At 33.0% G+C, this 25,612-nt stretch overlaps 1 protein-coding gene across 5 annotated transcripts in view; it reads left to right on the forward strand.

Annotated features, from left to right (window-relative positions):
- Positions 1-23,902, forward strand: part of LOC129219966 (zinc transporter 6-like) — a 41,176-nt gene extending 17,274 nt beyond the window's left edge. For 3 of the 5 annotated variants that reach the window (XM_054854284.1, XM_054854286.1, XM_054854288.1), the window contains 6 exons: positions 1,251-1,394; positions 7,184-7,303; positions 7,881-7,983; positions 13,757-13,873; positions 16,931-17,047; positions 21,215-23,886. In XM_054854284.1, the coding sequence (XP_054710259.1) occupies positions 1,251-1,394; positions 7,184-7,303; positions 7,881-7,983; positions 13,757-13,873; positions 16,931-17,047; positions 21,215-21,691 (1,078 nt within the window). In that variant the 3' untranslated portion in view covers positions 21,692-23,886. Of the gene's footprint in view, positions 1-1,250; positions 1,395-7,183; positions 7,304-7,880; positions 7,984-13,756; positions 13,874-16,930; positions 17,048-21,214 lie in introns of all 5 variants that reach the window. The other 2 variants (XM_054854287.1, XM_054854285.1) reach the window with 2 other exon arrangements.
- The last annotated feature ends 1,710 nt before the right edge of the window (positions 23,903-25,612 follow it).

Below are 25,612 nucleotides of genomic sequence, written 5' to 3' on the forward strand. Positions count from 1 at the left end.
TTTCAGAAACAATGAATTTTATGACAAACAAAGAATTTTTTGAAACTTTCATTGTCAAGAACTTAAGCAAGAACAATGACCCATGTAACGGTGTACTTATCAAGTACAATGAGAAAGAAAATTTTCCGGGGCCCATTGGAAATTTAATTTTTTTTTCGTAATTGTGGATCATCTTATATCATACAAATCTATCAATACTATCACACAAATTGAAATTTTTAGTGAAGAATTTAATTTCTACGTAACTAGATTAAAATCAGCTGTATAAATCAGTTACAATATATTTACACTTGAATGTTCGCATTGAATAGTCGAAAAAAAATACATAATGTTTACACACCTTGTTCTGTTTTTGATATTTTCTCACAAAATATAGTTTCTTAAAAAATATAGTTTTGGACACTTTCAGACAGTTTTGAACAGGATGGTAAAAATCAGAGTCTTTACCGTAGTGTCCAAAACCTTGCCAACCCTGCTTCTTAATGTAGTTAATGACAAGCAATAGAAATATAAATGAACATTAACAAAATTTTATAAGCATACTTCAATTCACTTTTTATTCTTAATTATGTCTGAATGTAACTTGAATAAATATAAACAATACAAAAAGGTTCTTGACTGAAGATTTTCGAGGTTTTTTTATTTTTTCATTTGAATAATTTTTTAGACACAGGGCTGATAGGAGTGAGTTGGATACACTGGTTTTACACCAAAAAGTGATTGAAAAACAAACCGCTAGAAAAAAGGAGTTTCAGATATTTTTTTAAGTATTTTAGGGGAGAAAACTCTCCCAAGTGTCCCTTCTTGCTACAAGTGTTCATGATTTTTAACTTTTCACCTACCTAGCCCTTCAGAAGAATGTTAGTGGAAAAGAAATGCTCCCTTCCCCTCCAAACCAAAATAAAGGCTATATATATATATATATATATATATATATATATATATATATATATATATATATATATATTTCCCTGATTGAAATAAAATGAATTGAATAAAGCTGGAAAAAAAAATATTGGACCAAAAAATTTGGTCTCCAAAAAACTGGGTGGTGAGAGGAGAAAACTAGTCATATTTGGGTTGAGGGGGTCATTTTACGTAAAAATCAGTAAAAATGGCATCGTAAGCCTTTAGGGGGGGGGGTGCCGTCCAGTGTTTTCTGTAAAAGAGGAGCTTTCCATTCAGTTCAATTTATGCATGTTTATTCAAAATCAAAGACAGCTAACAATTTGGTTTAAATCTTTTTTTAGTGGCCGACTTTTTCCAGGAATACTCTTGGCATTTTTCTGTCATATGCTTATTACTCATTGTATGAAAAATAAAGGGCTTAATCTTGTTGTTTGTGCATCAGATGCTAGTTGGCTTCAGAATCGAATGTCTTCATTTACTCAGAGGTACGTAACTGCTTTGTTTTACTTTCAAATGCATTCATAAATCATTGCAAATTATTCATGGAAATATGTAATTAAACTTATATAATGTGCATTAAATCATGCTGAAAGTCAAATTTAGATGTACATCAATACTAAACCCGGATAGTATTCTTCTAACTCAGTGGTGCCCAACCTATGGCCCGCACGCTACATCCGGCCCACGAAGCTGATATGTGTGGCACTTTGTTTTGTTTTATGTTACCAATGTAAGAAGCCACTTGGCCTTTACCAGACCTAGTGCTCTCCTCGACAATTCATCAGTCTTTCATATGACACCATTAATGCGCGGGTGCATTTCACAAGAAGTTTTTGGCGCCCAGTTACCACCAGTAGGAAGCACTTGGAAACTGCACTAGGAATTTAATTTTGCCAAAGAAATTCTAAGCCAAACGAATACCCAAGGGATCTTTTGCATGCTAACACTAACAGTAAACTAACAATAGGGAAGTGTTTGAATTTGACACTTTTTTCGTGCTTTATTTTCAAAGGAAATCAAAAAGCGAGTTCATACAATAAAGCAAAAGTGCAACACATAACAAAAATGAAAAAAAAAGAAAAATTTTCAGATACCTCTCTTTAACTTCCCACGGCAGAGTGCCCTTTTACTTCCGTATGTCTCAACGCGTTCAACACATACCCTAAAATTGCGTTTTAGAATTTTCAGTATCAAAATAAAAGTAATAATAAGTAAATATAATAAAATAAAAAAGATCTGCCCCGACTCCTTCTCCTAATATTATACGGCACAAAATGCATTTTTAGGACTTCTGCTTAAAAAACTTCCAGAGAAAGGACCCCTAAATCAGTCCTGACCTAATGTCAGTACTAAAGATTACCTGAGTCTTTAAGATTTCATTTTCGAACATTTTACAAAGCAGCTTTGTATGCCTCCCCCAGTGATGCAATGAATATTCCGCTTAGACCAAATACCTAGTTTACTATTCAGCCTATGCCGAATACTGTACAAAAAAATGGATTTCATTATCACACACTGAAAGTTTTATGTATTTTTAAGTAGGTATGCTTATCATGTTTAATAGGCTTAAATCTTGTTATACTATTCTACATTGTCGGTATTAACTCATAAATGACAGCTAAAAATGGCTGTATTAGAAATAGACAATATTTTCGGTAGATTTTTTTTTCTGCTGATATATATTAAGAAGGTTGATATTTATTTTATCTTTTGAAAATCATTCTAATTTATCAAGAATTTCAGTATAGATAAAATACAACCATAAATCATACATTAGGCAAAGGTTAGTTTTCTCTCTCTCTCTCTCTCTCACACACACACACACAGTAAAATATGTATAAAAATTTAATGGTTTTTTTATCTAATCTTTTTTTTTCTTATTAAATATGACAATTTATAACACAAATTATCATTAAAATTTTGGTTACATGGCATTTTCAAAAATATTCTATGTAATGTTAACAGTTATGTAGCATAAAGCAAAGTTTTTTCTGTACAAGGATGCAGGAGATGCAGGATGAAAAAATTGTTGAGCATTTTCAGTGGATAGGCCTTTTTCTCTCTTTTTTTTTCCTGCATAAAAAAAATTCCAGGTTTTGAGAAAACATGTTCACTACATTTGGTGTTCATAGTGAATGCCTAGTTCTGAAAGGTACTTTCGGGCCGATTAGGATAGGTTAGGGAATATATTCTCACTACATTTATCATTATATGTTTATATTTATTTAAAGACCATTTTGTTCTTTCTAATAACGATTTTAAGAAAGATAATAGTCCATTTCTCTCATTTCACTTCGAGCAGAGGTTTCTGCCGAAGCTTCACTTTGTGGCTGGTTTGCAATTTCGTTAAAATGTCCCAACAAATTATTTTGTAAAGTAAAAAATAACTTCAAAAAGCACAATTTGTAGATTACAGCACAATTTGCAATAATCTGCAATTTGTGCTTTTTGATGTTGTTATTTCTTACTTTTCTTTTCAGCACAAAGGTATTTATTTGTCTCAAATAATTTTGTGTTTATTGTTTCACATTACTGTTGTGTCCTTTGCTTGAATTTATTGAAGAGCAATTTGAATCTGGTATCAAAAACAGTTACAACGTAATATAGTGCCTAATATTCAGGGATTGTTTTCTGAAAAGCATGCTTTTAAAAAAAATATGTATCAGGTAATGATAATCTGTATTAGTTTGTAATTTTCTTTTGTTTTCCATATTTTTTCATGTTATTTAACAAAATAATAAAATATTTTGAACATTTTTTTGTGTTCTGGCTTGTGAGGGGTTTTAATATGAGGTCCGACCTGCAAGCAGGAAAAGGTTGAGCATCACTGCTCTAACTGACACTCTTTTTCTTCCATAATAATCAATAACTTATATTTCAAAAACCTTGAACAGGGTTGAAAGTTTTTTGTCTCATGACGGATTTCAGTCTTTTTGAAAATTTTGAAGCTCAGTGGGACAGAACAAGTCAGGGAATGAGTTAAATCTAGAAAGTTAAGATAGTTGTTTTTTTTTTTTATTATTATTATTTATTTAATTTGTTATTAATGATCATATTTGATCAAACTGCTACTCATTAACTAATCATCAGATAAACAAAATAAATTATTCTTAAAACGAAATAATTTCTTTAAAAATAATCATAAATCGTAATTCTTCAGTGTATTTGTTTATATTTTTTTACTTTGGAATACTTTTCTCAGAAAATGTTTTTGTTTTTCAATTATAAAGTTCTGTATTCAATCCTTTTACTGCCTCCTGGCCTTGAATTATTTTTGGTTTTTAAATATTTTATGTAATGACTTTAAAATATCTGCATTTTCAACTAAGTGTCCCCCACCTCCCCCTAAATGAATAAGTACAAAACTGAAATCGATTCAGCATATGTATCTTTAGCATCTATGCCTTATCAAGCTTTTATTTGCTTATTTCCAAATAATATTAAACTGTAAAAACTGTTTTAGCATAACCCTTCTTAAATGAATCAATAAAATCTAGAATAATATATGAGTAAGTACAGAGCAGAATAAAAATGCTGACTAATTATTATTGAAACAACAAAGAAAAATGTATGTTTGTTTTTCTATTTGTCACTATGAAAAATACTTATTTGAAACGATGTTATTGAATAAGATTCTTTCATCAGTTAAATTTTTTAACAGCATCAGGGTTCGCGTTTACGCGCTATAGCGGGTTTTTTACGCAAATTCGCTGAAAGGGGACGCAACTTCCGCGAAAATTCGGGTCCTGGGGACCCGGAAAACCCAAAAGATAAGAAACAAAGAAAAAATTGTGGAAAATGCTGAAGATCCATTTAGTAATTGCTTTTAAGCTTCAATAACCAAGAGAATCAGCAGAAAGGAATTAAAATGACCCTATCTCTTTATCAGCTATTCAAACACACCCCTATTGTTGACATGGGCGGATTTATGGGGGGTCAGAGGGGGGCAATGCCCCCCCAGTTTTGGGAGGACTTTATGTAGTAGCAACACATCTTCCAAAAATTAAAAAAAAATCATTATTTTTTCGTTTTTGAACAGTTTAGAAGAGCATGGGTGAATTTATAGGGGGGGGGGGGCAAAGGGGACAATGCTCCCCAGTTTTGGGAAGAGTTTATATAGTAACAACTTATCTTCCAAAATCTTATAACAAAAAAAAATCATGATTTTTTCTTTTTTGAAAAGGAAATTAAAGTTTATTTTTTCTTTTAAACTTAAAATAGCCATTTCTTACAAAGTTTGAACAATACTGTACAAGTGTATAATCTACTACTCAATTTCAGAGGCTGGAAAGTGCAAATTATTGATAGGTTCTAAAATCCCTGAAAAGATTGGCGCAGTATAGCCTACAAGGGCTCTTGAACCAAAACCCCAATCTAACCAACCAAACCTTGAAAATATTAGACAAGTCTTTGAAACTCCTAAGCAAAGTGTGCTTCAATTTTATTTCTTATCAAGTGTATAAATTAAGAATTGTTCAAGTGGGTAGTATGTTACTCTCTTGATACCTATTCTCTAAATCTGTGCACCATTTCTTTTAAAGTATTAACTTGCATCACAAAGCACTTTTAAAGCGTAAAACTTTAAAAAAAAAAAAAAAAATATTTGCCTATTATTTCCAATTAACCCTTATAAGACTTCAAAATGCAGAATTTTATATCCATTTTAGATAATTTCCTCCGGGGGAGTAACCCCCGGTCCCCCTCAAACTGGAGATATTCTATATCCCACTTAAAAGGGAGCACTGTGTTACTCTCTTAATACCAGCCCCCTCTCTTTTAAGGTCAATTTAAAAAGGACAGCATGATTACACACAGTAATGAAAACGACACATAAAAAAGTTAAGAATGGCCTTACGCATCACAGAAAACAGACAAAAACATGGGAAGGGGGGGGGCAATTAAAAATGTTGCTCAAAAAAAAAATCCTGCCCCCCCCCCCCAGGAACTCAGTCCTAAATCCGCCTATGATTGTTGACCAGTCAATGGAGTTTTATTAGTAATAAGACTGGAACTTACAGTGACCTCCTGGGCTGAGCTCAGGGAACAAAATATTGCAGGTACATAAATAGTCCATTGTACTGTAAACTGTATTCTAAGAACTAGCTCTCCCTCAACTTTTATCTTTCCTGAAAACAGCAATCAAGACTAAAAGTAAAGTGTGGTTTCAATGTAATCTTCAGGATTAATACAAGACAACTGTACAGTAAAAGCATACCTATTTTGCACTCATGTAACCAGAATTATTTTTGAAAATCATGCATCCCCAATAACAGGATAGGAGAAAAAAAAAATGGCGAACATTTTCCCGATCACGCTGAACACAAAGTTCTGAACTTCACACATTTTTCTTCTTAAATTGCCTATGAATACTTAAACTTTATACAAAAGCACTTTAAGCTTGTCTTCTTTCTAGTAATTCATCTCTTTCTGATGGGTTTTTTTTTTATTTGGACTTGCAAAAGTCAGGTATTAATCGACCGCGCCATTTTCAAAATGGCGCGATTTTAAAAATAGCACGGAAGACAAAACAGATATTTTGAAAGAGTCAAAATTAAGTCAAATGTACTGATTTAAGATTGCAAATGAGCAGTTTTCGCACTCGTGAGAGAATGGATCGGTTTTTGCGATCGCGATTTTTGCGTTGGGTTCATTCGCTTGCGATTTTTTTCTTCTATTTCTGTGTAAATCCCAATGATACTTGATGATAGTTCATGCTGGATAGGGGAGAGGGGGCTTTTTGGTATTTTCATCTAGAAAAAATTCCAGGAAAATAAAGGTAAAGGAAGTGCTTTCTGCTTGATCAATCAGAGGCACTTGATTAGTATCTTATGGTAAAATCCAACTTTAATTTTTTTTAAAGTAAATTTTGAGTGTGATTATCTCATTGTAACTGACCAAATAGTTTCTCACATAACTAAGTCTTGCAAGTGTATTATTTGAAAATAATTTTACAATGATAATCATAAAAAATAAAACCAATTTAATTTATTTCATAACTTTTTTAAATCACTATGTAAATAGTTTTTTTCCCAAGTATTAACCTTTATATATTATTCATTTATATGGTAACATTTTCTGTTTAAAATTTAAGGGACTCATTTTTTCCACCAAAGGACCCAAATCTGTTTCATTAATGGGTCCCTGGGACTCAGGTTACGGATAGTTGAGCGCGAACACTGAGCATGAAACATTGTTTTTGGGCAAAAATTTTTAAATAGTGCATTTTTAGCTAACATAAACAACACTGAATGTTTTTCTTGTGTCTTTTGACCAGCTTATGCCAGATTGTTCCTGGAGTTACTGTTTCAGCATGCCCAAGAATCAACCCATTTTCTCTCTTAGGCTGTGCTTCGGGAATAACTTTGATAATAGCTGTGTTTTTTATTGATATATAGTAAGAACTTTTGAATTTCTTTTAGATAATAAACTGAAACCTGCTGATTTCATTTTATTTTTATGAAAAGTAGTATATTTTCTAAAAATTAGTGAAATTGTTATCTATTTTCCTTGCCGTTTAGACATGTTTTTTTTTAATAATTGCACACTAAACTGCAGTTAATTGAAGAATTTTTAACTGTCTGTATTTAATTAAAGTATTCAGTTTTTACAGTAAAATTTTGCTGCAAGTAAGCTTGATGTTTTGTGGCACACTTAAGTCTGACATTTTTTTTTTACTTTGTTCTTTTAACTATGTTAATTATCTATGTTAACTCATGCAATGATCTTTTTTTTTAAATTAAGAAAAATGAAATACAACCATTTATGAAATGCCTCTCTCTCTCTCTCTTTATTTTTATGAGAGGCATGCTCAAGTCGGATTTTTTTTTTACTTTGTTCTTTTAACAATGTTAATTATAAAAACTTGCTTTTGTAAAAATGAAAAAAAAGGTACTTTTTATTTAGTTAAAGCAAAATTTTTGTTCTAATATTTACTTGATTTTAAAGTAATGGAATTGATTTTCTCTTTTCAGTGACTACCACAGTGCTGATGCAATTGCTGGAATATTTATATCATTACTAAACTGTATAACAATGTATCCTATCTGTGCCTATAGCGGTAAAATTTTGCTGCAAGTAAGATTGATCTTTTGTTTTGTTAACATGAAAAAAATATCAAAAGCACCTTCACAGCCATTTTTGTGTGTAGGAGGGCTGGGCAATGCATCAATGCATCACAAAAAAACGGTGTACATCCTACATTGTTAAACCCATTTAGAATCTTTCTCTAAACCCATGCATCGATACCACACTGACTACTAATACAAGTACCAATGTACACACACTGGTCTACCATTGTTGCAGTTTTAATCTCCTAATTGTTTCAAATCGCTGGTGGAACCAAGCAGAAGGTCAGGCACCCTGATGAGAGGTCACTGTGACCTACCAAAAATATTCTTTATCAACAATATTTTCTAACAATTCGGTAAATTTGGAGACTGCACTGTATTCTTTTTTTTTTAATTACAATGTTTAATGTCTCACCTCATTAGATACAGGTTTGTCTTCATGCTCGTATTTTATCATTCTCTAAAATTCAGAGTATCATTCGGCTAATTAAACTTTAATCAATGTTTTTGTTGTTGTTTTTTCATAAATTAATTTTTTATTGTAAATTATGATAATGTAGATGTTTAAATCAATTGTTTAGTATTTTTCTTAGGAGAAACTGTAAACATTTCCCCTAAGAAATTGTAACAATGCTAATTCATAAAGTTGTAACAGCGTTGTCTGTAAATATACCTGTCAAATCTTGTCCTTAATACCTTGTCTGTATTTGAAGTTGTTCATGTAACTTCTCATTTATTTACTAAACAGCTACGAATCCTATTTTTATTTCATTAACTGAGTATAGAAACACAATGCAATTCTATGGATTATACTCAGAGAATATAATTGTAGAGAAGCCAATCTTGGTCACTAGGCAATGGATATATTTTAGCCAAATAGTCTTAAGACACTAGATTAGCATCGAGAATGATCCTAGATCAAACCAACCACCATGACCACGTTCAGCTTCCATATCTATCAAGTCCCCTAAGGTCAGTTTTCACCCCCCTTCCTTCAAAAGGTCACTACTGGGACCTTTTGAACTAGCAGGCGAGATGGACCTCTAACGATACATGAATGTGATGTAGTCAAGGCCGGATTTAGAGTTAACGGGACCCTAAGCTATTTCAGGTATGGGGCCCCTGCAGGGGTCGAAGTAGTCCTATATACCCTATATTTCCTATATTTTCAAAAAAAGCATCAAAACCGTCCTATATTTCCTATATTTTTCGAAAATGTCCTATATTTCCTATATTCCCGTTTTTTACCCTATATATCTTTTAAAAAGAACAGTAAATAAACTTTCTGACATCGGATTTTTCGCTGAAATATAGTTGAAAGTACGTCCCCAAACGAATTTCGAATTAAAAAACGAAACTGACTAAATCCTGCAACACGCATCTTCGCTCATTGGCTACAGCAATGTGACGTCACTATAGTGGGTGGAATTTCGGAAACTAAGTCTAAAGTTGGTTTTAGAATTTTGCGTTTGGGGGTGGGGGGCAACAGCCGTTTGTTTTGCTTTCCATCATGAGTTTTCGTTTTCGTTGGTATATTTTTGTGTTCAGTGCATTTTCTGATCGGAATGTTCTAATATTCTTTTTGCAATCTTTTATTTTTGTGGAATTTTTGGATCGTGGAATGTTAGTTCCTTATGATGATAAAACATAGTTTGTTGAAATAAGTGGAATTATAATGGCGAAATCGCATCGCTTAGGCTTAACAAAATTTCATGTGGAGTGGTTGGACCAGGAGGACATTAATAGTACAAAATTTTGGTGCATGGTGCACCAAAGGAAAAGATGATTTTACCGCTTTTTGCCATTTTTGCAACTGTTCAGTGCCCATAAGCAATAGTGGATTTTCGCAATGGAGGCAGCATGCTGAAACATTCAAGTATAAAGAGAACTCTGAAAAACGTCAGAAGGATCCTTCTCAAGCTCTGTTTGTTCTTAATACAAGTGCTAAAGGATTCATTTTAGATATAAAATCAAAGAACAGTGGAATAAGTACTTGGGTCATGAGTGAGGAAGAAATAATAAAATTATCTTTGCTCAAATTTTGTTTCGTTATTTAGTCTATCAAGTACACTTTGCTTTTTCAAAAATTATTCTTTCAACTACAGGAAAGTCATAACAGATGTAAGTTATAATATTGTTAGAGGGTTTTTTTTTAAACCAAATCAATGATAAGAATAACTAAATAATATATGATATAATGTATTTATTTTTTCATAGCAAAATTATTCGCATAATGTGTCCTATATTTGTCCTATATTTTTTGTGGAAAATGTCCTATATGTGACAAGTCGATCACTTCTACGCCTGGGCCCCTGTTGTATTTTGAACGTTTCTCTCGGTGGTGTAAGAGGTATATTTAAAATTTTTTCCCTTTACTATGTTTATCTCTTTTCCTCTGATACATACAGCAATAGTTTACTTTGCTGATCTTGTTTTAATGTGTTTTCCCCCGATGTATTGTTTGGATTGACCTTAAGAGGGGGAATGATATCAAGAGAGTGGCTCAGGACTCCCCCTTTGGTGAAGTATAGAATATCCCCAATTGTAGGGGGTGCGGGGGGTTCTCCCTGGAGTAAATTTTGAAAAATAGATATAAAATTCTGCATTTTAAAGCCTTATAAGATGTAGTTGGAACTACAAAAATATCCGGACAGAAATAGGCAAAAAAACTTTTTAAAAATTTTTTACTCTTTCGCAAATTCAGATAATACAGAGTAAAAATTGTTTTTGATTCAACAAATCAATGACAGCAATTGACAAAGAGAAAGAGCATGGGAAGAGAAACGACAATGCATTGTTTACTTGCTCACTTTGGCTTTCAGTACAATTCATTTTTAATCACCTGTCCAACCCACCAACAAATACAACAATGAATTAAATATAAAATTATCAATAGTAAAAAATGCTTTAAACGAAATGTTGTACAGATTTAGAACATTGGTAACAAGAGAGTAACTTACTGCCCATTTGAACACTTCATAATTTATATACTTGATAAGAAATAAAATTGAAGCCCATTTTGCTTAGGATTTTCAAAGACTTATCTAATTATAAAAAAGAAACTATAGATTTCTCATGGCAAAAACTTTTCTTCAGTTGCAAGTGGGGCAGAAAACAAAAAGGAATAGAGATAGTGTTTTTTTTTCCCCCTACTAAACTGATTAGCAGTATGCAGAAGTTAGGTAAAAGCAACTAATAATAAAAGAATTTTCATGTACTGCATTCAGTGTTATATAAATAGCAAGATATGAAACATGTGAGTAACAAAAATCTGTAATATGATGCCGTGAGAAGCAGAGGGTAGGGAGGCAGAAGGTGAGGAGTAAGTGGACATTTTCAAGTTTTGAGTAAAACCCGTTTAAAGTTGTGGACCTAGGTGGGCTTTCATTGAAAAGTTTTTCTAAATCATGCTCTATCCCTGGTAGGTGCTGCCCCAGCACCTACCAGGGCTATTAGAACTATCTCTTGTCCCAAGACTGAGGACAGGTTCACCTAACATTTGTACTGGTTATCTCCAAATTTTTAATTTCGCCACTTACATCCCTTTGCTTATCACTGCCTCATATGTTCCAGAAACATGTAAACCATGGTTTTTACATTTTTAGTGCAGGATGTAGCAAGAAGATTAATAGAATTTGACGTACAGGGTGTTCCGTTTTAACCTGCAAGACCTTTATTTTCACAACCGTTAATCCTAGATGTATATTTCCAGTTGCAAAAATGTTCAAAATCAGATGCAGAGTTAAGATATTGAAAGTTTTAAGCGAAAAATAAAAATGAGTTAAAAAATACCAAATTTAACTTTTTATACGGGCCCTAGGTCCCCTAACTAATATTTAGAGAAATAATCTCCATTGAAAACGATTACTAACACAAAATACTTAACATTTGTGTGACCAAAACTCCAGGAGATATTCCAGTTTAAAGTTTTAAGGGACCATACAGAAGATGAGATTGGAACTTATCGCTCTTTCAGAAAAATGACAGGTCGTCAAAGTAAGAAAAACAAGGTATTTATATTTTTCATTGCTGTTCAAAAAAAAATGCAAATGTTATGTTGTGATACGCAAAAACACACTATGAAACCTCGAAATATTTTGAAAAATCACACTCAATGCACACATGTAATTTTAAACACTTGTTAACCGCTATATTTTCCCCCAAAAGGTATTATTGAAAGCGAGTGAAAAGTAGTGTAAGTCACAAAATGCTTCGTTGAATATCTCGGTGAATATTGGTCGTACTAATTTCAAACTTTTTTTGTTGGAATCATTCTTCAATGGAGATTATTTTCCTAACTGTACGTTAGGGTATTTGGGGGCCCTTATAAAAAGTTAAATTTTGTATTTTTTGACTCATTTTTATTTTCACTTCAAACTTTTGATATTTTACCCTGCATCTGATTTTAAACATTTTTGCAATTGGAAGTATACATCTAGGACTAACGGTTGCGAAAATAAAGGTCTTGCAGGTTAAAACATCCTTGTATATTGGCATTCCTTCTCCCTACCTCCTCCCATTTGTGGTTTGTAGCCACACTTTTCCAAAATTTTCAAGCACTAGAAAATGAAATTTATTTTTTCAATTGCTTTCTTTTTTTTTTGAACGAATCATGCTAATTTCCGGGACTTAGGGCCTCTAGGCCTCTAACAAAGCGTGAGCCCTAAGCTATAGCTAGCTTAGCTTGTACGTAAATCCAGGCCTGGATGTAGTATAAGAATTGCTCGTGATGTTCATGTGGTGAAATTGCCTTGATGAGCTCATTCCATGCACATTAAGTTCACTCATGCTTGCTCTCATCTCCCTGCTGCTGGCCCATTGCTTGCAAAAAATGTCACTGATTTTTTTGGCACGTTGCAACTCTACCATATGCCCAACCTGTTACTGACCATCTTGATTTTACATTGCTTTCTCTCTGTTTCCCTCTCGATTCATTCACTTGGGGTGGAGTATGTTCAATAAATATAATCAGACCATATCTTCTAGCCCGTAAGAGTCTTTTGGCCTAATAGGTTAATGCAGGGATTATCTACCATTAGTCATTGGTTCGTGAAAAAATTTGAATGGTCGTTCGAAATTTTTTTATCAACGTTTCTGTACTTAAAAATAAAAGTAATCGTTTTTATCTGATATTTTTATGCTTTTTTTTTTTTTTTTTTTTTTTTTTTTTTGTGTGTGTGTGTTTTAAGATTTCTGTTTAAAGACTAGTGCAATAGACATCTGGTTGCAGTACTTAATTTGGTTCAGCCCCAATTTCTTTCATTTTATTCATGTTAATTTTGTGATTACTGTTCATAAGTTGCTGAATTTTGATTTAATGATTTTTCACAAAAGCTTTTTTTAACTTTATTTATATAAATTTTATAATAAATACTTCTCTTTTTGTGTGTGTGGGAGAAAAATACCTTATCAATCCACAAATTTTTATTGGTCCATGCATCAAAAAAGGTTGGGAAATGCTAGTCTAATGCCCTAGATCCACATTTACGATCAAAATGCATGGCTATGTCTTCATTCACCTTGTATTTTACACAGTTCCAATAATATAATGTTTAAAGTGTACTAATGTTTCAGTTGTTTAGTCTATATTAATTCTTTGAATTGTATTTCATTTTTTTTCTCAATGTAGCAGTTACTTCATGCAAGCTTAGTTAATTTAAAATGATAATTTTAATGAATTTGAATGAATAATTAAATTTTTCATGATTGCTTCTTAGTCAAATTTGTTTATTCCTCATCATATGTATCATTAGCTAATGTTTCAACAATTTTTCACTCAGGGAACTCCACCACATATTACAGACTTGCTGGACAAGTGCCTTCATGAAGCTTCCACATTTGATGGAGTTTTAGAGTTTAGAAATGAACATTTCTGGCTTCTAGGATTCGACAAAATAGTAATGTTTCCTTTTATTTCCCGTGCAATATTTTTAAGAGGCTTATTGTTCATAGTTCAACATAATTAATATAATGTCCGGAAATTACTGCTTTTCGATTTGTATATTATACTTCAGAAGGATACAAGAAGGATTTGATTATTAAAAGTAAAAAATCAAAGCTTTCATAAAAATATTAAATAAATTTAATAAAACATGTTAAATATACTTTGATTTTTTTTCTTTTAATAGTCAAATCTTTCAGCAGTTTTTGTCTTTTTTTTTTTTTTTTTTTTACATTCCCTTAAGAATGTGACTTTATAAGAAATTATTCATATGAAGGTTTGTCTTTGATGACTGCTGCATTTCTCATGTGAAACTTTGCCGCTAGTTTTCAAGAATGGAAGACATCCTGTATTTACATTTTTTGACCCTTAAAAAACTTGTTTCTTTTGAGTTGTACTTCATGTCTCAGAAAAAAGTTACCTTTAACACTTAAATCAGCATTTCCCGAAAGAATTGGCTGTAATTTCAACAATGTACTGAAACTGTAGTCTGAGTACAAAATTTGTGAAGCAAAAAAGCGAGGCAAAAATGTAATCTTTACTAATAGTAAAGCTGAAAGTCTCTCTGTCCGGAGGATGTCTGGATGTCTGTAGGATGTCTGTGACGCGCATGGCGCCTAGACCGTTGGGCCGATTTTCATGAAATTTGGCACAAAGTTAGTTTGTAGCATGGGGGTGTGCACCTCAAAGCGATTTTTCGAAAATTCGATGTGGTTCTTTTTCTATTCCAGTTTTCTTTACTAATGATAAAGCTGAAAGTCTCTCTGTCCGGAGGATGTCTGGATGTCTGTAGGATGTCTGTGACGCGCATAGCGCCTAGACCGTTGGGCCGATTTTCATGAAATTTGACACAAAGTTAGTTTGTAGCATGGGGGTGTGCACCTCGAAGCGATTTTTCGAAAATTCGATGTGGTTCTTTTTCTATTCCAATTTTAGAAAAAAACTATGATAAATTATGAAATTATCATAACGTGGAACCGTAACATGGGCACAAGCCAATTGGCGAGGTACGAAATTATCATAACGTGGTACTGTAAGGTGGGTACAAGCCAATTGGCGAGAAAATTCACCATACATTATTTGTAAATATACAGGCGAACCAAAAGACCTTTTCATTTTTCTATTACGGGCAAAGCCGTGCGGGTGCCACTAGTTTTATTTAATAAGTTTAACTAACTTTACTACATATCCCCATGTGCTTCACTTTTGTTTGTAAACAAAATTTCAACTGTGATGTGTTTAAAACTTACACAAAATCTAATAAAGGTTTTTGAGATTTTAAATACAAAATTAGGTAATAACTAATTGACCATTAAAAAGATTGAAGCTTAGTTCTGAAACAGGAGAAACTTGAAGTAACACAAGGGCATATAGCATTAATTCCAATATTATTGAACTGACAATTTTGTTTGATTCATTTTCTTTCTTGGGATTATAATTTACCAATTACGTATAACTTATAAGAATAAAATTAATGTTCATTGTTTTAATGTTTTCTCAAAAAGCTTTAGCTATCAAGAAAAAATCTCTTGTCTTCATTTTTGCATTAGATAAGCTAAATAAGATAAGCTTATGAGATTTCTGTTCTTCAAAATGAGTGTCAGGTATAAGAATCTTCTGCTGATTTGCCACTTTTTGTTACTTATTTCTATGTTTTCCTCAGCCAATTCAAACTTTTGGTGTGTATTTTTACTAGAACTCAAAAATCACCACCAACAGACCAAAATATAAAATTTTCATGAATAAATCTCACCCTGTTTTCAAAAATCACTCAGACATTTCAAAACTGCTGATTTTATCCAGACCATTTTTTTAAGAGTTTAAGTATAGTATTTATTATAGTGCATGACTTGTATAGAAACTTTTGCCTAGTAAAGCACATATGAGAATTACAATAGTTCTAAGAGGCTCTTCAATACTATATTATGTTCAGTAAGTTACCGCCCTATAGCCAGGGCTAAGGCAGAAATACATGAAATACACCGTCAGCTCAGTCAATTCCAGCCGAGGACTGCAGTTTCGTGCTTATTAGCACTCATCAGCCAGGCATAGGAGTGACTGAGCTGGATGTGGAAAACCTCTTAAGGAAGCCAAGAGTGCCAAACAAACTGGTAGCTAATACCGGTTAACTAATGCAGGTTAATCATCTGGTCAGTGCTAATTTTGTATTAGCTACCAGTTTGTTTTGAAACGGTTTTGAGACTGAACAAGATGAGTCAAAAAGTAACAATGAGTGAATGAGTTAAACCTGGGGAAAGTCCATATACTTTTTTAAATTTAATTTGTGTTGATGATCACATTAAAGAGAAAACTATTACTCATTATGAAATGATGAAAAATGAATTATCCTTAAATAAAGTGAGATAATATGCTGTACTTTAATTCCTTTGTAAGTATTAATACAATTTTCAATACTTTTATGTCCTTAGAAACTGAATTTGAAGTGCATCCACTGTTTATTTTTTTAATTTTCATCTTGGGAATTTTTTTAAGTTTTACTCCTACTGGACAAATCACAAGCCATATCATTTTTTCAAGTTTCAAAAATATTTGCATTCCCAACATTTTGAAGCAGTGATTTTTGGTATTAATCCAAATGTCATTTTCTGTTAGTAATTCTAAAAAAAATCCTTAGTTGGTTTTTGCTACTGGTGTAAGTTTTGTTTATAAGTAGCACATGGTTTGTAACCAGTTGGTAAATTGCAAATAACACTTTTTATGTACAAAATACTGTTTCCTGGTATAAAAGTCTCTGTTGGATTTAAGCAGTAAAAATGTAGCAGAAAAGTGTTGACTTTTATATGAGTCAATGGCATTTTATAAAACTTAAGTTGGTATAATTTCTTTAAAGCATATTCTGAAACATTTATGAAAATTTTGTCAAGCGATACTGCATTTAAATCAATTATCAGCTAAAAAATTCAACCAGAATTGTGATTTTCTGATGGATTTGATAGAAAATTGCATCTTCTTTACTTTGTCTTGAAAATAATTCTATTTAAATCATTTTTAGGTTGGCACCATTCACGTAAGAATACGGAGAGATGCAAATGAACAAGTTGTTCTGTCTCACTTATTGAATAAGTTATCATCTCTTGTAACAGATATTACCATTCAGGTAACAAAATCGGTACATATCATGTAGTATATTAATTTTTGAATATGTTTGCTAAGGTACAATTTTTTTTAGTTATAGTCATACCATGTTTTTTTTCTGTAGAAATAAGTTCATTGTCTCAGTGATGATTTTACAATAATATGATATAAATTACTATCTACACTCCTGTTTGTGAAAATTGTAACACCATGAAGGACGCATCATAGTTGAATGAAATTTCATACACAGTAGAGTGGTTATGGTACAAATAAATGATTACATTTTCAAACCAAACAAAGAATAGAAAGAGATAGAAATTAGTATTTTGTGTGGCCACCACGCGCTGCAATAAGAGCTGCCACATGACTTGGAATGGAGTAAAACAAAGTTTGAATATCTGCCTGTGGAAGAGTGATCCACATTGTTTGTATGCGCAACCAAAATTCGTCTGTCGAAGCAACAGGACGAGGATCACGAGCGAGACGCCGCCCAACGAAATCCCACACATATTCAGTCGGTGACATATCCAGGGAATATGCAGGCCAAGGAAGATGCTGTACCCGCTGTGAATCAAAGTAGGATTTGACAGTCCTGGCGACATGTGGGCGGGCATTATCCTCCTGGAATACAGCCCCTGGCAATCATTACAAGAAAGGAATGGGTAGGGGCAGTAAAACTTCGTTTATGTATCAGGTACTGTTCAAATTGTGATCGTCCACGATATGCTATGGCATCCCAGACCATAACTCCGGGTGTTCATCCACTGTGGCGTTCGATAATGCATTCCGGAATGTGCCGTTTACCGGCATAGCACCCGACACGAATTCGGCCATCATGGTTCCACAAATTGAAGCGGGATTTGTCAGAAAAGACGACCTGCTGCCAATCAGCATGCGAGCTCCTATGCACATTGGCCCATTGTAGCTGCAGGCAGCGATGGTTTTGCATGAGAGGAAACCTGTATAAAGGAATCCTTGCACGCAGCCCACGCTGCATCAGTCATCTCCAAATTGATGAAGCAAACAATGAAACACCTGTAGCTGTTGACCACTGTGCTGCCAATTGTCTAGAAGAAGCTGTGCGGTTCGTCAGCGCCATACGCACCAGGTGTCTGTCATCACGAGCTGACGTCACATTTCGGGGTTCACTCCCGGATTTCCGAGCTGTCAGACCCTCGTCCGTCCACTGCTTCCAAACACGCATGATTGTGCTGCTGCTGCGCTGCACACAAGCGGCTACTGTACGATAAGACAATCCAGCTTCACGAAGACCGACGATTCTGCCCGTTCAAACTTTGAAATTTGCTCAATTTTCCCTTTCTTTTGTCGAAGAAGCAAAGTAAAAATTCAGTTAACGTTTAATCTAGCATATAACCACCGATAATCATACACGCCTCACTACAGCCATCTATTTATATTCGGTTCAATCCGCCGTTCAGAAGGCGCTGCTCATCATGCACTACCAGTCTGCAATTCTAATCATTTGCATACAATGCCCTACTTTACATTTCCTTAAATTTTCAGCTCAATCGCATAAGTCCTTTGTGGTGTTGCAATTTTCACAAACAGGAGTGTACTTTTAGTCCATTATGTCTAAAAAATTTGAACTACTTTGTTTTTCTTTTCAACATTCAGAAGTCAAAGCTTTTATAGTCGCATATTGCAATGTTGTTATCAATGTTGACGAAATCATTTACCTCACTGATTTTTCATTTACGATTTGTAACCAAGTTTCTAGTGGTTCTGGGTCAATGGCTTCTTTCTTGAAGTCATATTCTGATTCTGCCTTTGCTACAAAACCTGCATGCCAAAAGCAATTTGAAAGAGTTTGTGCTGTAACTGAACTCCAACTTTTTTCTACGTAGTTATTTGTATTTAAAACCGTAACTTCTAAAATAAATGAATATCTTTGCTAAAAAGTAAAATAAGAAATACAGTAACACTTCGATTAACTGAGCTTCGGTTAACCGAAGTTTCTGTTAACCGAGCTGATAATGATGGTGTTTTTTTTTATTTTAATTATGTAACTTTAACAAAATGATAAATTTTCAATTTGAAAATAAGAATATTTTCTGGAAATTTTTGTTTTTTAAATGCATCTTTCTACTTAACTTGGCTTCGTAAAAAAAAAATGGCTTTTTAAAACTTACCAAAAGTTATTTTCCATTTTAGTTTGTTTAACTGTAAAACATTACTTTTTACATGTTCATTTTCATTTTTAAAAATATTCTATTGTATTTTTGAGTAATACATTATAAAAATTTGAGATCATGACAAATTTTTATACAAAGTTTCTATTAACCGAGATTTCCAACATCTGAGGCACTAACGGTCCCAATTAGCTCGGATAATCAAGGTTCTACTGCAGCAACGTCAAAAAGCACAAATTTCAGATTACTGCACAAATGTGTTTTGGCATTACAAGAAATGTCTCTTTCAATGCAAAAGAAATAAGCTCATAGATGAAAAGACATCCGACAAAAACTTCTAGTGTTTCGTTCCTATCCAATGCTTTTATCAAGTCCTTTACAAGCTTTTTTTTTTTTTTTTTTTTTTTTTTTTTGTACCATTTAAAGTCTGGAGTTATGCCTTGAGCTAAGGACTGTAGAAGAGCAGTTACATATTTAGGAAGAAAAACAATATCAATTGCTTTTAAATTTTTGGCTGATTGTGGGCTCTACAATTATCAATAATGATGACAACCTTTCTTTTCTGATACAGAAACTGAGAATCCAGCTCACGAATATGCCATTCAAAAATTGTTGCTGCCATCCACACATTGGAATTTGCCTCATATTCAACTGCAAATTCAAATGTACAAGTTGGCAAGGGTTAAACATTTTTAAAACAGCAGGGATTTTTGCTTTTGCCTATTACGAGTGGTTTGTTTTTCTTTTCCGTTCATATTTGCTCCAAGCAGAATTGTCAGGCGTTGTTTGCTTGTTTTTCCACTAGTGCATTTTTTACCCTTAAATGATAGTTTGTAGGGCAGAGGACGGTAAAATAAACCTGTCTCATCTAAATTAAAAATACCTGAGTTATCAAACTTTGATAAAATGTCTTTGAGAACCCTATTTTTCCAGGTTTCTATAGCGCCACCTTCAACAGATGCTGCTTCTCCACAAATTGTTTTAAAGGAAAGGCAATGTCTGTCTTTAAAACGTTCCAGCCAACCATTGCTACCGCTGAAATCTTCTATGTTTAACTCCTCGGTAATTTCCGAGGCTTTTCCTTTGATAATCACAGCAAAAACTGGCACGTTTTGTGATCTTGCATGAGGGGGGGGGGGGTTAGCCAATGAACTAAAACCTCTTCGTTCTCGTCAAAATTTGATTTTCTCATCCTCTTCCTTTTGTCTTTGGCGTTAGATTCTTCAGTTATTTGTTTTGATAAAAGAATATTGTTTAATGTGGTTCTGAGAATATGGTGTTCTTTGCCAAAAGCTGTTTTCGAAACATTTCACTTTTTGAAAAGGGAATTAGTCTCTCTTTTTAAAAAGATATAGGGATAAGCTTTCGTTTTCCTGACGTGTTAAAAGCTTAACCAAAACACGATCCTGCAAGAAAGAAGTAGCCCTTATAGCAGGGATTACTTGCTACAAAATGAAGTCACACTCAAAAGCAGGTCACTAATGATCAAGAAAAACATCTATTCTAGGCAAAGTTGCTTAAGGAACTAATGCTTTGAATAACCAGCAGTCAGGAGCAAAATTTCAAGCAAGGCCAGGATTCTGAAAATCAAATGCCCCCAAATGGGTGGAATGCAGTAATAGAGAGCTATTGTCACTTATATAAAAAATTCCAGGGTGATTGCAGTGCAAAAACTCTTCCTTCCTTTTTCCGTGCACCCGAGTTCCTGGCTACATTGCTGAGTTTAAACTTCTGCCTTTTCCCTTGTCCCTTTGTCCTCTTATCAGTGTGCTGCAAGTTGCTAATCCTGTCCCCCGTGAGTAATGAGATTAACACTTTCTACCCTTTTCTTCTACTTCTAAAACCGTTACACATTCTTTTCTAACTGTCCCTCATATCACCTGTAGCTTTCTAATCCACTACCCAAGACAGAAGTTTTAAACTGAAAATTTAGATTTAAGAAAATAACCATAATACAGCATTTAGGACATCTGCTCAGGATTTTCAGGCTGTTTAGTTTGAAATTTATTCCTATGAATATAAGTTTTTCTAACAAAAATTTTGTATTTCAGGTTTTTAAAGATGAATGGGCCTGGAGTAGTAGTACCAGACAAATTTTAAATGATTCTTATATGAAGTTTCCTCCGACTTCAGAGGCATATGCATCAACAACATCCAGTTCTTTAACAAGTACTACAAAGCCAATAATATTGAACGTTAATCCATCCTTAAAAGACACTTTTTCATCCACATATTCTACTCCAAGTGTAAAGACACTTTCCCACTCCAAGCCTGTAGGTACAGGCTTTGCAAATATACCTCTACCACCATCCTTATCATCTAGTTCTCACACTACAAAGACTTCTAATTTGCAGTACTTTTCAATTGACATGGCAGGCACAAACTATGTACCTAAGCATGATGCAAATCAACAGTCAGCGATGCAGGTCATGTACAGTTCTGAAACTTCTGCGAGTAAATACAACCGAGAGCTTAGCATAAATCCCTCAGCAGTTAGCCATGATTACATAAAATCTTATAAAACTTGATTGTAAATAATAATTATTTTATAAATTATGTGTGTATTGTATATACTATATATGTATATTTTAATGAAAATGAATTTTTTTTTTTTTTTTTACAAAAAACTTACTGCTGGTGTCATGTAAGTATTAATTCAAATTCAAGTTACACGTTTGGTATTTTTGATGCAAGCATAAATTTGCTAATCTGTTTTTACTACTAATAAAGGGGTAGGTAAATTGTTTCTTACAATAGTAATAATATTTTTAATGTATTATTTTTATTTGTAAGCATATTAATTTAAAAATTGTATCTTAGAAATTTCTAAATCCAGCACAATCGTTGATTAAGTATGTTAAAATATTAACAACAGGTTTAAGTATTTAACAAAGTTGAAATGTTTGCGTGTCTTAGAAATTATGATTGGAAATTAATGTGTTTTAATAGATTCCTTTTTACATGTGCTTTACTGCTCGGTTTGTACTGTGATATATAAATCAATGACCTGGTTTTTATGTTATTTTTAGGGAATTAAACAAGAAGGTTCTGTTATGATATTGATTTCCCCCCCCCCCTTTTTTTTGCTTGCTCAAGCTGCTGGAGTTATTTTCATGAAAATCAACACTTCCGAGATTTTTTTAGATTTAGCCACTGAAAACTGCCTTTTTTTATTTCACAGAATATGCTGAAGAAATTTATTTGTCGTTTTAGACAGTAGTTACCTTAGTATTGTAAAATAATAAATATCACTGAAGAAGTTTGAATACTATGCTGTTCAAACTTTTCTGCTGTTAATGTAAAGGCACCAGTCACAGACATGCTTAAGACATTGCTCTCAGGTTTAATCAATTTTCTGAGCCTTTTAATGTATTTAGACTTTTTAAACTATTTTTCTCTCATGCAACAACATCTCATCTAACGTTTGGCTGCTTCTATAATCCTCTGAATTAGCTAATTCTATTTTAACTTGCTCAATTTCGGAAAAAGGTCTGACCCCCAGTAACAGAAACCGAAAAATCTGATGGTACCCAGCAACAGACAGGATAAGGAAGAAAAGATGATTAATGGACAAAATTCCCTTTTTCTTTTCAAAATGTGCAAAAGTTCTTAATTTTAAGAACTAAAGCCTTATTAAATTCAAATAAACTTAAAACACCAGCTGACCTTGAGGTGACTGTTCATAATTTTCCACCTCTGCCTTGTAAAAAACAACTGGCTCGTAAAATTCGCGCTGATTCCACTAGATGACTGCACCATATTCATGGGCCACAGAAACATCATTTTTATCTGCCTAAAAGGCTTATTATTTAAATCCAGACTTATGACTCTGTTACTGGACCCTTGTCTGTTACTGGTGACCTTACCCTATATCTTCATTTTAACTGACATGTGCTATATTTCATTAAAAAATTCTACATTGCATGTTTTGTTCTTTCTTCTTTTTCTTAATTGCTAAGCAGCTAAAAAGTAACAATTTGTTGTTGTATTCATTGAAATTGCTCATCTTGCTTGATTATTTTCTTTCAAAAAAGTAATTTTCAGTGGCTAAAAATACCATAGGTACATAAAGAAGCTTACGTGCTTTTTTATTTTTTAATTATTTTATTTATTTTTTAATTTATATTTTTATAATATATTTTTTATATAATTGTATGCAATGTCAAATTTGGTATCATCCTCCAGAACTAAGCAAAGAATTTCATAGTGTTTCTTTTACAAGGGAAATTTATTCCTTCAGGCTTTGAATGTAAGTAAGACTTTATATAATGAATTGCATTAAAATTTTTGAAAATTGTTTTTGTCCTATACTTTGCATTTATCTGTTGAAATTTTATGAATTGTAAACAAGTATAAAAGATACAATGATATTAAAAGGTGTGTCTAAAATTTCAAATGTAGTATTTTTCAAATTGGAACATCTTTTTAAATATTCCATGCAAAAATTCCAGCCTCAGATGCAAATTTAGAAGAAATAAAAGGTATTTTTACTAAAATTTTATCAGAAATTTGAATGATTGGATAAAATGTAGCTTCAAATTTGATGAACTGAAGGAGCTCAAGGTTCCATCAAAGAAATTTAGATGTGTAATAAAACTTTATTTAGCTAAAAATTATAACTTTTTGTTTGGTTGAACGCAGATTTTGTGAATCAAGTTTTCTGTGCATATATTTTACTTTTATACATAGAACAAATATATTTATTATTTTTTTAGTATTTCAATAAAAGGAATTTGTGGTAACTACTAACTCTCCAGAAGTCTCCTGTTAAATTGTAATTTGTTCAGGTATGGGAGGGAATAGACACAACTGTAACCCAACTTAAACTTTGAAATTTGAATGTACAATACATGTATATTTAAATTTCTTCTGGTAAAATTACTTCTGCTGGAAAAAGTGAGATATTTAGTGACACACATTACCCAGTCAAATACTGAAGAATTTAAAAATATGATTTGTCATTTCTACTTTAGGCTATTTCCATGTGGGACTCGCGCTACTGGTGAAAATTGTTAGTGTTAAAAAATATCTAGAGCAATAGAACATAGACAGTGGTGTTCCCATTGGGTATAACTCTCAAACATGTTTTAGACATATAGCATATACCCTCAAGCTTCAAAAATTTTCATATTATTGACATTATGTATATGATCACATTTACATACAAGGGAGGACCCAAAAATAACCGGATTTTTGTTCTAAAATATTTATATGTTAGATTATTCACAAAATTTCTTTAGTCTCCTTCAAAGTGTTCTACCTTAGATGCAATACACTTGTTAATTCTTTTTTCCACTGTTACAAGCTCCCCTGGAACTCTTGAACTTTGACCATGTCCCGTGCCCGTTACAAAGCAGTTTTTACCGCCTCTACATCATCAAAGCGCTTCACTTTCAGATCCTTGGGAAGAGAAAAAGATCACGGGACTATGTTTGGCGAATATGGGGGTCGAAGAACAACTAGCCACCCCTGAGAGGCCAATTAGCGGTTAATAAGTGAAGGTTGTGTGTATGGGTGCATTATCATGGTGAAAAAAAAAACATCCTTCCGATCACCCGTGCAAGCTTCAACTCACTCTTGTTTCTTCTAAAGTTGCGTCAATCGTAAAATGACGACTCTCCTTGATTTTTTGGCAGATTTTTTTTAACGTTTTCATCATTTCGTGACGTTGAAGGGCGCTCAGAGCGAGCATGATCTTCAACATTCATACTACCGCGTTTAAAGTGCCCAAACCACTCAAAACCTTATGTACAACCCACATCATCGTTCTTGAAAGCTTGTTGAAGCATTTGGTCAGCTATTCCCAGTGGCGTACCAAGACAGATGGGGGCCTGGGGCGCTACTCAAAATGGGGGCCTACCTGGTATTAAAACTGAAGTTTCTCAAACTATGTGTACGTACCATATATTACAATAATTATTTTAAGTGGTACATTTTTACATATTTCAGTAGTGTTGGTTTGATTTCGGACACTGTTGTAAATACCACGGCAAAACACATGGTTTTAAGTAAAATTAAGTAAATACTATATTTTAATAAAATTGTGCTTTGTCAGAAAATATCAAAAACAAAAAAAAGTCCTAAAATTATATTGTATCTTAAAAATTTATTGCATCTGAACATCCAAGTACAGTGAACAGAAACGTTTAGGCATTCCAGATTTAATTAATTTTAGGATAAAAATTTTCTTTTACAGAAAAAAAACCCTTTACTATTCCTTTGAGTAAGACACACCAGTTAACTATTTACCTGATAACATCACCTAATCTCAGAGAAAAATATTTTTAAAACATGCTTACCTAAATAAGGATGAAATTCACACGTTCACAGTCTAAATAAAATTTTTCTGCTAGGTCTCACTCACAAAAAAAAAAAAAAAAAAAAAACGCTCTTTATGTTCTTCAGACAAAAAAACTCTGGTGTGACCCTATACTTGCCTGGTGCGTTTG

This window comes from Uloborus diversus, chromosome 4 (assembly GCF_026930045.1).
Source record: "Uloborus diversus isolate 005 chromosome 4, Udiv.v.3.1, whole genome shotgun sequence".
NCBI classification, from domain to species: domain Eukaryota; kingdom Metazoa; phylum Arthropoda; class Arachnida; order Araneae; family Uloboridae; genus Uloborus; species Uloborus diversus.